Source organism: Pyrenophora tritici-repentis (genome assembly GCF_003171515.1).
Source record: "Pyrenophora tritici-repentis strain M4 chromosome Unknown M4_contig_00022, whole genome shotgun sequence".
Taxonomy (NCBI): domain Eukaryota; kingdom Fungi; phylum Ascomycota; class Dothideomycetes; order Pleosporales; family Pleosporaceae; genus Pyrenophora; species Pyrenophora tritici-repentis.
This window is the reverse complement of record NW_027093985.1, coordinates 1-16,147: the sequence shown is the minus strand read 5'-3', so window position 1 is coordinate 16,147 and position 16,147 is coordinate 1. Positions and strand designations below refer to the sequence as shown.

Sequence of the window (16,147 nt, the reverse complement as noted above, 5' to 3'; positions counted from 1 at the left end):
AAAGATGCTGTTTCGTGCAACACATACCAGTCTTGAAGTAGGTAGTCCGAAGGTATGGTATTAGAAAATGTGAGTGTTTCCCGTATTGATCGCTTGAGTAGTTCTCTACACTCCTGAGCCCCTACTGGAGAAGAGGGTTGTGGATATAGCAGGCTTATACTTAGTAACTGAAACCGAGCCTCGTAGTAATAGTAGACTCCGCAACAATCAATTCAATCCGGTCACTCTCCTAGACCCACTTACCTATCTAGGTAGGGCTTAAACTCCTATAGGTAACTACTAGGCTTAAAGCGGTAATCAATCAATCCAATCTGAACCTTCTAGGACCCACTTAATTGATTGTTGCGGACTGTGAGTAATAGTAAGATATCTGGAGCTTGGTGCGTATGATATCACTGTGGTCCAGTGAGTGCGTCATTTGATTAATCCCAGTTGCTCTATACCATTCTTCCAGCGCCATTGACAACGCCACAGCCTTGTTAGGACGATCTTCAGATGGCTCTTTCTCTACGCCTACTCGGAGCTGCAGAATTTTCGAACAAATTTGGGAGTACTGACACCGAATCCGCAACCATTCTGAGGTTGTAGTTGCAAAATCACTTTGAAGCACGTTGTCGGGTGGGTTCGTAGTCGGAAGAGAACCGTCACCAACCAGCTGTTTACCTTGTATTAGCCTTAATCCGATAGGCCTAAGATAACCAGGTAGAGTGAGAGCTTACAGAGAAGGTTTGCCACCTCAATGCATAAGACTTATCAATACAGTAGAGTAGCCAGATAGCTCGTTTGGTCTGAACGGCTTGTTCGTCGCTAACACAGAACTTGTGTAGGACGGATTCTAAATGGAGACTCAAGGAGGCCGCAGTCGAAATACTGCCAAGTATGAGTGCAGGTAGGTTGTCTGACCCCGTTTTTTCGGTAAGACAGAGCTGGAGAGGTTAGCCGACTGCTTCGTTGTAGATGATCAGACTTTTACGAACTACAGCAACAAGCGCCTGGCTTAAATTAGCAAAACCTTCGTTGTCATCGAGCGGAAGAACATACCAAGAACTGACGGACACTACTTTCCTGGCGAAGTAGCAACGATGAAGTTTCAAGCACAGCATCCAGTAGCGCTACTCTGGAAACCGAGCTTACTTCCGGATCTAACAAGGCTCCCCAAGCCAGTGATACAATTAGCAATGACATATCACTAACATCTATAGGCCGATCTTTTAGATCGAAACAACACTCTTGTATACGCATGACATCTTGCTCTTTAATGAACAGACTCAGCCTTTCTCACACATCAGCTCACACAGTGCACCCGTTGCTTGGTTGACTTACCCTCCTGGGTCTTTAAATGCTTCTGGTAAAGCATTAGCAGATTTCTAGTTGGCGGCATCCTAGACATACTCTGAAGGAGCTTCTTCACAGGAAGATCGTTTAGGTCCAGACCCGGATTCAGTGATCGGAATGGTCTGGTCTGACTTGGTCTTGGTCTGGTCTAGACCGCCAAGACTTGGTCTGGTCTGGCGATTTTTTGAGACCGTGGTCGGACCGGTCTAGATGATCGGACCGGTCCGGCTATAAATAGGTCCACGTGACTAGATCTTAGACTAATCTAGCCAGAAAATTTAGCACAATATGAGTCATTAAGATCAAGGTAAGTCTTCTACTTACATAGAACAATCAAGTCCTTAACAACCTACTTATATACTATTGTTATGGAGCCTTCAACACCAACCTCACCGTCCCCATCGAATATTATAAGACTAGATTTAACGTCTCTTACTCCATCTCCTATCCCCACGTCATCACCCACCCCTATACTATCACCCACTCCTATTCAATATCACGAATCTCCAGATGAGTTCGTGCAGGGCGGTATCACGTACGTGAAACGTGCAATAATTGCAAGGAAGGATTTCCGTCAAGGTACATCACACATCTGGAAGTACGGACTCCAATACATTCGAGATAGCGATAAGAAAGAGGTGTATTACTGCCATGAGTGCAGGGTTGGGAAGAGCAAGCAAGAGTTGTTTGTCATCAATGGCACTTCTAGGATCCGGAATCACCTGGAACAGAAGCACCAGATTGATCCCCAGAGTGGCATCAAGCGAAAGGGTTCTGTACGGAAGTCTATAATCGACCAGCAAAAGGATGGGGCTGCTTCCAGCACCTTTTTCTAGAAGGAGTCAGTAGAGAAGTTTAAAGAGCTTCTAATTCGTTGGATTGTGTACTGCCATATCGCCTTCTTTCAATTAGAGAACCAGTACTTTCGTGAACTACTCCTCTTTTTAAATCCGGCACTACTCAACCACCTCCCGAAGGCTGCGAAGACTATCCGAAGCTGGGTAATGAATGCATTCATATCGAAGAAGCAACAGCTTAGGGAGGACCTACACCATTCACGGAGTAGGATCTCTATCTCCTTTGATCTCTGGACTTCACCAAACCCTTACGCTATCCTAGGCGTCGTCGCTATGTGGATTGATACTACCGGCATGCGACGTGTTACCGCTTTAGGTATGCGACGTATATACGGCGAACATACTGGAGAGAATCTTGGATCGGTGGTCCTTGAATTGCTGGAAGAATACGACATTAGCGGAGATCAGATTGGATACTTTATGCTGGATAATGCCTCGGCAAATGATACCGCTGTTGAGTTTATACTCAAGGATCTCTGCCCATGGATGAAGTCAAAACAACGTCGTCATCGCCGGCTGCGTTGCTTGGGCCATGTCATCAACCTCTGTTGCCAGGCGTTCCTTATGGGGCGAAACTGTGAGAAGTATCTTGCGAAGCTGGAGAAGCATCATCAACGTGGCGACTATACGAAGGTGGAAGAGCTCTGGAAGAAGTTCGGATGTTTGGGTCGTCTTCACAACCTGGTGCGATACATCAGGCTTACTCCACAACGGCGTGAGGAGTTTGCTACAATTATTATCGGCGGAGATCTTTCGCAATTCGACGGGCTTGAGCTTATCCAGAACAACTCGACCCGCTGGAACTCATGGTTTTATTCGATTACACGTGCATTAAATGTTCGAGAACGTTTAGAGCTCTTCTCGGCTCGTCATGTACCTGGAAAGGGCTCCGTAGGGATCGCGAACTTTAAGCTTGATGGACAGCACTGGTTTGAGCTTGAAAAGATTGAACTCGCTCTCAAAGACTTCTATGCTGCAACTTTGCTTTCTGAAGGTAAGAAGACGTCACTTGCGGACTGGTTTTCAACTTTGGACTGCCTTCTCCGGGAGATAAGCGAGACGAAGGATCACTACCACGACATCCACACTGAGGACGATAACAACTTTACATGGAAGTACCTTCAAGGCTGCGCTGATGCTGCTTGGTTAAAGTGCGTTGAGTACTATAACAATCAGCAGCTGAATTGGCAAAATCGATTCCCTGAAGATACTGACCTTCCACCGGCATATTATGCGGCTCAAATCCTTGATCCATATCGCAAGTGGGGATGGTTCAGGCAAGAGTGGGTTCTTCATGGCGACGAAGAGAAGAAGAGGTGGTTTGAAAACGCACAATTAGCGGTGAAGCATCTCTGGGAGACAGAGTATAAGGGAAGGTACCCTGTCGAGATGCTGCCACCACCAGCCAGGAAGGAGAGAGATCCTGACCCAGCATTTGATCGCCAGCGGGAACATAAGCGCATTCGAATAGACGCTCCAGTTTCTACAACTGATTTGTATGAACAATACATCTCTACTGACCGGCTTCATAACGAAGAGGCAGGTTGCAATGAGGCTATTGCGTACTGGCTATCTCGCTACGACTCCCAACGAGATCTCGCTCGCTTCGCTCTAGACATGTTTGCGATCTCGCCTATGTCGGATGAATGCGAACGTCTTTTTAGTAGCGCGAAGCTTACTATCGTCGATCGCCGTGGTAGGCTGAAGGCAGATATTATAGAAGCGTGCGAGTGTCTCCGGGCCTGGTATGGAAAGCCCCAAGCTGAGGGGAACAGCGATATCGAGGATAGTGAGAACGAAGACGACTAGATTGACAGTCAGTAGTAAAACACATTTCCTCGGCTTCCTTCTTTGCTTCAGCCTCATTCTTGGCGGTCTTGTTGGTCGGACCGGTCTGGTCGGACCGGTCCTTATGTAAGCACCTGGTCTGGTCTGGTCTGTACCCTCAGACCAGACCAGACCAGACCATTCCGATCACTGCCCGGATTCTCCCCGCAAGGGTTAATCTTGCGTAAGAGACTAGAGAGACAAGTCTGGTGTTCTGAAGAAAGCAGCACCTTGACTTTGTCCAACACTGCCTGCTGTCTACGGCTCCCTCTATCTGCATTTTGGAAAAGAGCAGTAATTCTGTACGTTTTTTGGGTTGAGAACGGCTTTGCCTTTGTAGCGTTAAAGATTAGAGCTGAACGGTCAAGGAAGAGGAACAGATCGTTTACCTCTGCTTTATCGGCTACTATTCGTTCCGAGAAGAATGTAAGAGTACACCCAGCGCCGCCACTGTCTGCTTCAGTTCCTGGCAAGTCACAGAGCTGAGCAGTGCTATGCTGATGTGGGATTTGGTCGCAGCCTAATTTGAGCCAGTCTAGCATGAGTGTGTCGTTTCTAGAGACATAGTGCGGTATCTCGTTCTGGGAACTAGTTATTTGCTGACATGGCTCTATTCTCTGGTCAACTATTCGTTCTGTTGGAGTAAGAACAACTACCTCAACTAAAAGAGTTATAGATACGCCTCCACAGAAATGAAAAGTGGAAAGAAGGGGCCTTGATATGTACCTATGATTCGGACTTGGTTGGTACCTGGCGTCATTTCATCTGGGAAATCCAAATCCAGATACGAGTGCGCGCTGTCGGACACCAGCTGCGAGAAATACACCTCGCTAAATGGCGTGTTTAAAGGATTTGCTGAGCTCTGAGTGTCCTGACCAACAACAACCTCAGAAGAATGATCTGGGTTTGACGAATCAGGCATCGTGTTGCCACTTGTCGCATACGGCTGTGTCGTTGTAGAGACGTGCTTGCCAGGGCCCCGTATGTTCTCCTCTTGTAGACGACGTCCTGAGCGATGCAGATTGTATTCACATAAAGATTCGCTCCGCTGCTATGGTGTTAGTGGCGAGTCTCGGAATAGAACAAAGGTTATTGTGTACTTGGCAGTGGTTACACGGATTCGCTCCATCGCCTGTGTCCCTTAGCGCATACCTGGGTCAATAGTGAACAAACTTACATCGAACCTTCTTTTGACGGCACTCTTTACATGCGCCTCTCCGTCGAGTCAACTTAGGACGAAAACCACTCATTTGGTCGACAAGAGCACTTTTGGATATGCAGACGTGGAGAAAGGCGGAACCTCAACGATATACATACGGGAACCTGTAGCTGACATGTCCATCCAATGCCCCGCAGCGACTAGAAACGCCGATTGTCCGAGGCTGTGGGTCTGAGAGGCTCGTTGATAGACATACAGGGGTTTTGCATAAGCTAGCTGACCGGGATGTTGATCACCCGGGGATGTTGATCACTCACAAATCCCAGCACTCCCACACAAAACACGTGTTGTCTCTCTACATACTCAATCAAAATGGGCGACCGTGAAGCAGCTATACAAGCAGCTATCAGCGATATCGATGCTGGTGTTTTCCTAAGTCAGAGGGCGGCTGCAAAGGCGTACAACATCCCGCAATCCACAATCTCAACGCGCATACGCGGCAGACAAAGCAACCAAGCCAGCCACGTATACCAGCAGCGATTGACTCCAGAGCAGGAGGACTTCCTCGTACAATGGATACTCGAAGAAGATGCACGAGCTTTTCCTCCCTCCCACGCACGCGCACGAGAAATGGCGAACCGAATCCTCCGGATGAATGGGGACCACAGACCCGTAGGCAAGCATTGGATGGCTGCCTTCCTCAAGCGCAACCCACGCGTCGCATCTGTTGTAGGCCGAAAGATTGAAGCTGCTCGAGCTGAGGGAGCGACACCAGTACAGATAAGCGCGTTCCTTGAGCTCTTTGAGAGGACTCGTACGAGGCTGGGTATAAGAGCTGAGGATATATGGAATATGGATGAGACTGGGAAGGCCTTAGGTGTATGTGCCAACACTAGAGTACTCGCATCTAGTCAGAAGAAGAAGGCTTACCATCAGTCTCCAGAGAACCGCGAGTGGGCGTCGGTAATCGAGTGCGTGTCGGCTACGGGCAAGAAACTTCGCTGTTCGGTCATTTTCAAAGGGAAGAGCCTACAAAGCACTTGGTTTCCAGCAATAATTCCTGAGTGGCTTTACACAGCGTCGGAGAATGGCTGGACATCGAATGCGATAGGAGTTGAGTGGTTGGAGCGGGTGTTTCTACCCGAGACAGCTCTACTAGAAGATCGTTGGAGGATGCTAATTCTCGATGGCCACGGTAGCCATATAAGTCTGGATTTTCTATGGACTTGTAAAAAGAATAAAGTCTATCTTCTGTTTCTACCTGCGCACGCTTCTCATATCTTACAGCCTCTGGATCTCTCGGTTTTCTCGGTTGTAAAGAGATTTTACCGCCAGCAAATTCAGGCTCTCTCGTACCTTGACGACGCCGCACCAGTGAAGAAAGAGCGCTTTATTACAGCTTATTATCACGCAAGAGAGCGCGCAATTACTAAGAGAGTTATCCGGGAAGGATGGGCTACTGCAGGTATCTGCCCATTCAATATTGACCGGGTAGTCAATTCATCTCAAGTAACTTAACAGCCTATTACTCTACCGCGTCAGGATCAACCTCAATCTACTCAGAGTTATCTCTCTACCCCTCACGGACCTCGTGAGGTTTTTGTAGCGCAGCGGCAGCTTCACAAGGACGAAAGTCTTGGGCGAAAGACTTATTAATTTATCGAGAAAGTTGGCAAGGCACTTGCTACAGCAAATATACGCGCAGCACAGTTAGAAACAGAGAACAGAAGACTCTATAGTCAACTTGAGGCTCTTAAGCCTCAACAGCCACGAAAGAAGGTTCGTGTTGACCCAAATCAACGCTTTGCAGATGTAGATACAATCATGGTTGCCGTACAGGCCTCACAGCTTCTTCAGGCACAGCGCGATGTTAATGCTGAGGAAAAGGCTGCAGAAAGAACAGCAGCTGAAACAGCAGCTCAAACGCTTCAGTCTATGTGTACAGAGTGGCAATTGTAACTACGTTGAGAGAATAAACACGTGTTTTGTGTGGGAGTGCTGGGATTTGTGAGTGATCAACATCCCCGGGTGATCAACATCCCGGTCAGCTAGCTTACCTACTGTGGTATCAGGCATAAGTTTTGTACAGTGGAGCACTAGTTCGGCGCCAGTTCGGATGACACCAAACCTCTTCTTTCTTAGTGATCTGCAAGCCACTTTTTGCCTCACCGCTCTGTTTTGGGGGGCTTTTCTCTCTACTCACAGGCAATATGGATGAGCCAAGTACCCAAAGCACAGAAAGCACCTGACCAGAGACCAGAGGCTCATGGTACACACACTCCACCAGGCCGGCCATACACAGACATGGATCGCTGAGCACCTGGGCTTTACCCGGAGGCAGGTGGGCTACGTTCTCACTGTCCCTCTTACCCAAAAAAGAGGTCAGGTAGACCCCAGTACTCTCCCCAGAGCAAGTACAGGAGCTTATTAGCTTTATAAGGACGTCCAAAAAAACAAGACAAATGACATTCTTTGAGCTTGCCCGCTATTTTGAGCAGTGGCATGTTGGAGAGTACGTTATTCGCCATGCCCTACGCTCAGCTGGGTACAGGAGGAGAGTTGCTCTCCAGAAACCACCACTTTCACTAGCAAACCGGGCCAAGAGAGTGGCTTTTGCAGAGGCCCATATCTACTGGACAGTCGAGCAATGGAATACAATACTCTGGAGCGATGAAAGCTGGGTGTGTGGAGGGCGGCACAGGAAGAGACGTGTTACTCGGCTAGCTAGTGAGAGTCTGGATGAGACCTGTATAGTAGAGAGGCTGCCTAGAAAGAGAGGTTGGATGTTCTGGGGCTGCTTTAATGGGAGTAGAAAGGGGCCTTGTCTCTTTTGGGAGAAGGAATGGGGGTCAATCAACACAGAAAGATATTGTGAAAGGATTGTTGCTCTGGTCCATGGGTGGATAAGGACGTACCCAGGGCTAGTATTCATGCAGGATAACGCCTCATCTCATGCCTCAAAAGAGACTGCCTGTGAGCTTCTATTAAGAGAGGTGAGGACGCTATCTTGGCCACCTTTCTCTCCAGATCTCAACCCTATTGAGGGAGTGTGGAACAAGATGAAGGACTACATTGAGATACACTACCCAGACCTGGAGCATGGGCGTGAGAGGACTTATCCCAGCTTCGCCTTATAGTAAAAGAAGCCTGGGACTCTATTACACCAGAATATCTTGCTTCCATAGTATTATTATTATTATTATTATTATTATTCCATTTAGAGTCCTTTTCAGTCAGAGACTATGCAAGACTTTGGCCTAGGCCGTTCTATATAGGTGTTTCTATGAGTAGTTTCTTTGGGGTAGTACAGTTGTCAGATAATAGCACTGTTGAAGATGAGAGCGTACAGACGCTGGGTTAGACTAGCGTGACCCGGCATCTGTGAGAGCCAATCGGATCACAGGAAGGCTTGGCACCCCCTAGGTGTGCCACAACCGTAGACAGAACAAAGACACAATCAATAATCAATATCATCACCATTATTACCTATTTCATCAGTATTCCAGATGAGAGTGAATATCTGACAACAGTTTGGAGGATGTTTTGCGTGCTCCTATTCTAGAGTAGATCTGGAGTAGGCGCTAGTGCTAAAGAGCAGTGTGGTAGATAGAAAGAGATGTAGCTGTGATGGATCAAACCTACGATCCCTCACGCGATCACGTGCCATACAATCACGTGCCACGCTGGCAGTTGGCCCGTGCGAGGAATAATAAAGTTCCCCTCGTACTTGTATATAGATCTGTACACACAATCTCACTTATTAGAGGCATCCTAACTATTGCAGTGTACTAGTGCCTTTACATAGCAGCGGGCTCTTATAGTAAGAAATACAGTTTTATTAGTTTTATAGAGTAGCTCTCTCTAAGATAGTGTTATACAGTGACTGTCTGTATTTCTGGTGGTTGCCCTAGGTGCCATTTTTGCTTCCATAGTAAATAGTATATATATCATCCTTTTTTCATCTCAAATCTATTGAAATGCCTTCCTAAAATCAGTTTCCAACGCCTGTTTCTACCTGCAGGCGTTGTGGCGGGCGCGCTGGCTACTGCAACTTTGACAGAGTTGTGATCTGGTCTCAGTTGAGAGAAATCTCTGCAAGTGGTCTGTGCGCCAACTGATTTTAGATGTTCGATTGAAGGCACCCTCTACGAAACCGACAGAGCAACGGCTCTTTCTTAGGTATATAGATCTATTACTTGCAAAGTAATAGATCTATATATCTAGTTGCTATCTATACCCGAACGCCCTAAACCAGCCCGATATACCGACCCCTATACCTGTAAAGGCACTAGTACACTGCAATAGTTAGGATGCCTCTAATAAGTGAGATTGTGTGTACAGATCTATATACAAGTACGAGGGGAACTTTATTATTCCTCGCACGGGCCAACTGCCAGCGTGGCACGTGATTGTATGGCACGTGATCGCGTGAGGGATCGTAGGTTTGATCCATCACACTACCCCCCTTCAAAAAAAAGCAGGTTCCGTCGCTTAAAGTAATTAAAAAGAGTTGTCTAGCTTGCTTTGCAAAAGCTTCTGTAAGCCTAAACAGCAATGTTGCCGGTATTGCGAAAGCTACGCGGGCCAATAGTCTCCTCCGTCTGCTGTATCGTCGGGGCTCCTGGTGGAGGCTTAGGATTGTTAGAGGATGCGATCACTGTAATCATAAGTAAATCCTGTTTGCCTGCGAGCGTCGCAAACTTTCGATGTGGTCCTGGAGCTTTAGGGCGGGACTCATGGTACTGTTGGACAATGTCTGCGGAGTCCACCAGGTTCATGTATGGTTCCCAAGATGGGTTGTCGGTGCCGGCGGGGTAGTTGGTCCATCGCACTAAGTATTGGAGAAGACCGCTGCGAGAGTAGGGGTCTTTAAGTCTCTTGTTGACGCGGGAGTCTAGGACGGCTTCCACTTCATAGCTTGTACCATCTTCCTCGTCGGGATCGGCGAACTCAGCTGGTGCGGAATCGCGCAGTTGACCAGGCAGCGGAGCCTCCTCGTGTAAGTGTAGTAACCACGGGTGGAAGACGTTGTGGAGCTTGCCCATCTCTGGAGGCAGGAGTAGTTCGTAAGCCATATTGTCAATGACGCGTGTGACAGTGAAGGGACCGCGGTTCTTGAAGTCAAGTGATAGACTAGGACGTGTAGTACGGAAGTTACGGGCGTCCAACATAACTTGATCGCCGACCTTAAACTCAGGCGCTGGGAGCCGGGCGTCGTTTGCGTATTCCGCCTGTTTAGCTTGTGACCATTGTAGTTCGAGCCGAAGGGCTTTGCGTAGCGCGTCTAGCTTTTCTGCAAACTTGTTGGCGTTGTCTTGATCTCTGCGAGCTGGGGCAGTGAGACCAGTGTTCACCTTAGGTGGTTCAAGACCAGACTTCGGGTCATAGCCCTTAGTGAGGCGGAAAGCGGTAGTCCCAGTACTAGCGTTGATGGCGTTGTTAGCTTCGAACTCTGCCATAGGAAGAAAGAGAGCCCAGTTGTCTTGCTCGTAGTTAATATATGACCGGAGGTATTGTTTTAGCCAAGCGTTGGCGTTCTCCGTCTGCCCATCGGTTTCTGGTGATAGCCCGTTGACAACTTTGGCTTGGTACCCAGTCGTTGACAAAGACGTGTCCAGAAATGGGAGAGGAACTGGGCTCCACGGTCGCTGACGATGCTGTCGGGATATCCCTCCTCACGCCACACGTACTCGACGAAGGCTTTCACAAGGGTATCAACCTTTAGGTCCACCACAGGTATAAACTTCTTCTTCTTGCTAAGCCGATCAACAATCACTAAGACGTTGGTATATGTGCGGCCGTTATCGGTGCAAGGAGGCAGGTGCGTGATATAGTCCATGCTGATGCTACTCCAATATCGCTCAGGTATCGGGAGTGGATGTAGGAGCCCGTGTTTCCCATCGCGGTAAGATTTCGATCTCCGACAGGCCAAACAGTTCTTGACGTACTGTGCTACATCATTTATCATCTTCGGCCAGTAGTACCAGCGGTTTAACATGTCGTAGCTACCGTGTTTGCCGCTATGGCCACCGCAATAGGATCGGTGTACGCGTTCGATGATCCGGGTGCGCAGGGTGCCTGATTCGGGGATGTAGACCTTCTTCTTGACATAGAAGACTCCGTCGTGTATTGAGCAATCACCAAGCTCTAAGCGTATCCTGTTTGGACCGTGAATTAGGTGGTACGGGATGCGGCGCTGGCCATCAGCTTTGGCTTTGAGGATAACTTGAACGATGTCGTCATCCGGGTAAGCTTGTCGAACGGTCTGGAGGATATTGGCTTCGTCCAGCGACGTGTCCGGCTCCGTAAGCGGTGCAGCGGACGTGTCATCGACCTCCGCTGTGTCTCCGAGAGCGAAGAGGTATTCGTCGCTAAAGTCGTCCGTTTCACTGTCTTGGTACATCATCATGGCCAAGGAGACTGGGGACGTCCGGAGCTCGTCACCGAGGGCGTTGGCCAGATATACAGCGTGTCGGGAGCCACCGTCGAAGTGGAAGCTAAAGGTGGCAACTCGACACTCAGGATCCACCTGGTCAGGCTTGAGGATCACTTGTACCTGGTGTTGACGTCGCTCATCCTCGGCGTTAGCTGGAAGATCGCCCGGTCGGCGAGTGAGTGCGTCGGGCTTAGTTCCTTGTTTACCAGGACGGTATTTGACTCTAAAATTGAACTCAGCTAGGAACTCAGCCCATCGAGCTTGCCGTCGGTTGAGGCGTTTGGTTGTCATGAACGTCTGGAGGGCCTGGTGGTCTGACAATACCAAGATGGGATCATCAGTACCTGACAGTTCAAACCTCCACTCCTCGAATGCTCGAACAATCGCGAGGAGCTCCTTGTCATAGATCTCGTAGTTGCACTCGGCAGGTGTCATCTTATGTGATAAGAACGCTACAGGTCGTAGAACACCTTTGTGCATCTGCGAGAGGATAGCTGCGGTAACGAAGTCCGACGCGTCAGTCTCGAGCCACGTTTCCAAATCTGGGTCAAAGTGGGACAGTACGCCCGCTGTTTTAAACGCAAGCTTTAGCTGTTCAAAGGCTTTCGCAGCTTGTCCATTAGCTTGGAGAGGGAAATGTCGTTGACTACCCTCCTTGGTGAGTTCCGTGAGTGGCTTAGCGATATATGAGAACCCTTTAATAAACCGGCGATAGAAGTTGCAGAAGCCGAGGAAAGACTGCATGTCCTTCACTGATCTCGGCAGTTGCCAATCGAGGACAGTGGAGACCTTCTCCGGATCCATTTCGATGCCGTCGGTGGTGAGGATCAAGCCTAAGTACTTGACTCGCTTGGTTTCGAACTTGCACTTCGTGGGATCCAACGATAGTCCTGCGCCTTGAATCTTGCGGAGAACCTTTAGGACATGCGAACGGTGGTCTTTCTCGTTGTCGCTATATATAAGTATGTCGTCTAGGTAGGCGGTACATATAACGTCCAAGTATTCGCGCAGCGTTTCGTTGATGAAGTTTTGGAACGTCCCTGGTGCATTGCACAGTCCAAAGGGCATGACCATATACTCATAGAGTCCGTACCGGGTGAGGAAGGCGGTTTTCTCTTCGTCACCTTCTTTAATCCGAACGGTGTTGAAAGCGGCTACAACATCGACGAGAGACATAATCTGAACTTTGGCCATGCGCGCTAGAGTTTCTTTGATGGCTGGTGGCGCATTTCGATTCTTCTTAGTGACGTTGTTGAGTGCTCGGTAGTCGACACATATGCGGAGACCTCCTCCAGGTTTCTTGACGATCAAGACAGGTGACGCAAACGGGGAGTTACTGGCCTTGATTAAGCCCTTTTGCAGCATGTCATCGATATACTTCTTAACAGCCTCAGTCTCGGTACGAGTGAGTCCGTAGACATGGGGCTTAGGGGCGTAGTGTCAGGAAGCAGGTCGATGGGGTGGTCGACTCCTGGTCTTCGTTCGGGGAGTTGATGAGCCAGATGAGGGTTGAACAGATCAGGTAGTTCGTCCAACACCCACTCAGGTACCAGCTGGCCAATCTGGTCTCTAGTCATGTAAGGTTGCTCCATCTTGTGCATGTACTTCTCAAAGTCAGTTTGCGAGACTGCGGCTACGCCGATGCCTTCTCGGTCTTCATCGGGGGGCTTCGCAAGCTTGGCCCAATGGCGGGGTTCCAACCATATGACCTGGTCAGGATGTTTGGCTGCGAGTGCGGTTGCAGCGGCAGCGGAGATGAGGTAGATATCAGCCATAGTCTCCTCAGTCGTCACCTTACCATCCTTGTTCGTCTTAGTAGTGGTGTCGCCTGTCTGGTAGTCTCCCTTGACTAGTTGTACGTGACTGTGACAAACTCCGTTTTCGTAAACCGTCTCTGGGAGTCCTTCGTGGAGGCAGTTAAGTTTGCACCCTGCCTTAGCGAAGGTGAGTGATCGCTGGTCGCCAAAGTGGAGGGCAGGCTGGTGATAGTCCATCCAATTCATGCCTAGGATAACGTCGTACTTGCCGATATTGGTGACGTAGCATAGGACGTTGTGCGTATGGCTTCCGTGTCGGACGGGCAGATCAACGGCCTGGGTAAGCTTGTCCACTTCTCCGCCGTTGGCTAGTGACAATCGAATGGGTTTGGCCACAGGCATAGTATCTAGGCGGTGTTGGTTAACCCATGACTGATTGACGAAGCATGCGCTGGCTCCCGTGTCGATAAGGGTAGAAATCGGTTGCCAACAATCAGGTCGCGTGAGAGCGGAGCCGGGAAACTCGAGTTGTCGGCTGAAGTCTTTAGAAGGCTTGCCTCCGATGGAGGCGGAGGACACGAAGTGGACCTCCGTCATAGTTGGCGTTTCGTCAGGGGCGAGCAGCAAGGCTGCAGCGATCTCGAAACGGCGATGCTGGTTTCGAACACGGCGCTGGTGTCTTTTTGCGTTACGCCAATTGAGCTCCCGCACGCGGCTCTGCGCGGGAGCCCTAATTTAAATGCTCAAGTAGTTCCTCGTCGTTGACGTAGAAGCCATCGTCATCCACTAAGTCGTTGTCGTCCAGCGGCTCCTCAGTATCCTCGTCTCGCTCCTCTTCGTTGGAAGCGTCGAGAGCATTGATGTACAAAGAAGCCAGTGCGGGGATTTGGTGAGAAGGAGTGAAGGGCTTGCCGCGGCAGGGGGCAGTCTCGTGCCTCATCTGATGGTCATCCTTGCCACATTTGAAGCAGAGCTTCAAGTCAGCTAGACGCTTCTTGTCTTTCTCTGACCGCTCGAAGGCCATCTTCTTGTACGTATGCGTGCTGGCGGCGTTGTTGTGACCTGGAGTGTCGGGTGTCCGAAAGGTGACCAACTTTTGGGTACGGCTAGCACCAGCGGTCTTCGTAACGGGAGTTAATTTTCGGCCAGCGTCAATCTGTTGATGTCCCTGGTCGATGTGTTGCGCTCGCAGCAAGAAGGACTGGATGGTCTCATCCTTGTGAGATCCGGCAGTGGTCGCGATAGCTAACCCGGGTCGCATGAACTCGCGAGCGTATCGGATCTGGGTCGCGTTCTTGTGTTTGAGGATTCGCATGCAAGAGGTGAACTTAGACTTCCACTCCATGAACTTCTGTCCAGACTTGTAGTGGAGCGAGCCGTCGGCGATGAGGGTTTCGGCGTCAGCTTCCCGATCATAGGTGAGATACTGGCTGTCGAGAGTCTCTAGGAAATCTAGGAAATGGCGAGCTTTGACATCTCGGATGTGCTCGTAAGCTTCGCCTTGAATGCGGAACTTGAGGTAGTCAACCGCTTGCCAGTCCTCTGGGTATGTGCGACACTTGGCCACTGCCATCTCGCGCCACCGCTCGTAGTCGTCGTCGACCTTGCCCTTGAACGTCTCAAGTTCTGGGAGTTTGTAAGAGAATCCTCACCGGCGGTAGAGGGCGCGACGGGCGGCGGTCGCGGTACTGTAGGAGCGGGGGCGTATGGGTTCGATGATGGAGGAGGTAGCGAGGCGTCGCGCACGGGAGTACGGTTATCCATGGGGTGTACCCAGCTCGGCGAGGATCTTGTGAGAGTTGGTCAGCGGTACCATCTACAGGTCGCTGTAGCAAAACGCTTGATTGTACAGGCCGTACTGGGTCGTAAGATCGCTCGCGCGCCAGAGGGTGTACGGCTGATAGTTGGGTTCATGTTGCAGCAGTCGGTCGGTGACCGTTTTTGTCTCACGTCTAGCCTCGGTGAGCTGGAGGTTGAGCTCATCGTAAGCCTTATCCTTAAGGGCGAGAGCTTCGTTCTTGTTCGCCTCCATGTTAGAGTACTTGACATCATACTGGTTAAGCTCGATAGAATAGCGATCAGCTTGTCCTTTGAACTTGTCGCAGAGCTCAGCGTTGGCCTTAGCTTGGTCTGCCCACAGTCGGCGCTGTCAGACTCCTCCTTGAGCTTCTGTGCCAACTCTGCGTAGTTAGGACCGCTCTCCGGTTCATCGGCTCGGCGGGATAGGTCCTCAACCTTCTGCTTGAGTTCATGCGTTCGGTGGCGGCAAGGTCGCGCTCAGCGGCGAGGGCTTTGAAGGCGGGGTCATCGCGAACGTTGGGGAGTTGTTCTGACGCAGCTTTGAGCTTTCCGATGTCCGAGGTGAGGCGTCGGATCTCTGTCAGCTTCTCCTTGTACAGGTTGCTGCTAACCATGCCAACTTGTAGTTGTTTACTGTTCGAAGTTTCATCAAGGGCTGCTTCAACATTCGCTAGTCGGTCTCGTAGAGCTTGAGTCTCTCCTTCATTGCGGTCCACAGTCTGCAGATGCCTATTGATGGCGTCAGTGCAGTTGCGTAGGGAGACTAGCGTAGAGACAATAAATCGCCACCAGAAGTCGGGACGATCCTTCACGTTCTTCTGGAGGTTACTAGAGTTAGTGACAGTGAAGTCGTTGATGTTGTGGTGATGTTGCCATCAGTGCGGATTCGGCCTGTGCTAAGGGAGTAAAAGGCATTGCTGTGCTCGTCAGGTTCGGGATCCTTTGTAATTCGAACCACTCGGTGTCAACGGTATAA

General features: G+C 49.8%; 5 protein-coding genes across 5 annotated transcripts; 2 read left to right on the top strand and 3 right to left on the bottom strand.

Moving 5' to 3' along the window:
- Window positions 1-1,703: 1,703 nt before the first annotated feature.
- On the top strand, window positions 1,704-4,001 carry PtrM4_152210 (PIG-U multi-domain protein; the record flags this gene model as incomplete). The annotated part of the gene is made up of 2 exons (XM_066110164.1): window positions 1,704-2,111; window positions 2,172-4,001. The coding sequence occupies 2 exons, from the start codon at window positions 1,704-1,706 to the stop codon at window positions 3,999-4,001; spliced, it is 2,238 nt and encodes a 745-aa protein (XP_065958804.1).
- Window positions 4,002-5,550: 1,549 nt separating this feature from the next.
- On the top strand, window positions 5,551-6,696 carry PtrM4_152200 (HTH-Tnp-Tc5 multi-domain protein; the record flags this gene model as incomplete). The annotated part of the gene is made up of 1 exon (XM_066110163.1): window positions 5,551-6,696. One exon carries the CDS (start codon window positions 5,551-5,553, stop codon window positions 6,694-6,696), a length of 1,146 nt encoding a protein of 381 aa, XP_065958803.1.
- Window positions 6,697-9,722: 3,026 nt separating this feature from the next.
- On the bottom strand, window positions 9,723-10,637 carry PtrM4_152190 (uncharacterized protein; the record flags this gene model as incomplete). Its single annotated transcript, XM_066110162.1, has 1 exon — window positions 9,723-10,637. One exon carries the CDS (start codon window positions 10,635-10,637, stop codon window positions 9,723-9,725), a length of 915 nt encoding a protein of 304 aa, XP_065958802.1.
- Window positions 10,638-10,696: 59 nt separating this feature from the next.
- Window positions 10,697-13,968, bottom strand: PtrM4_152180 (uncharacterized protein; the record flags this gene model as incomplete). Its single annotated transcript, XM_066110161.1, has 2 exons — window positions 10,697-13,039; window positions 13,084-13,968. The coding sequence occupies 2 exons, from the start codon at window positions 13,966-13,968 to the stop codon at window positions 10,697-10,699; spliced, it is 3,228 nt and encodes a 1,075-aa protein (XP_065958801.1).
- A 133-nt stretch (window positions 13,969-14,101) lies between these two features.
- Window positions 14,102-15,785, bottom strand: PtrM4_152170 (uncharacterized protein; the record flags this gene model as incomplete). The annotated part of the gene is made up of 4 exons (XM_066110160.1): window positions 14,102-14,997; window positions 15,126-15,160; window positions 15,222-15,501; window positions 15,551-15,785. The coding sequence occupies 4 exons, from the start codon at window positions 15,783-15,785 to the stop codon at window positions 14,102-14,104; spliced, it is 1,446 nt and encodes a 481-aa protein (XP_065958800.1).
- Window positions 15,786-16,147: the final 362 nt, after the last annotated feature.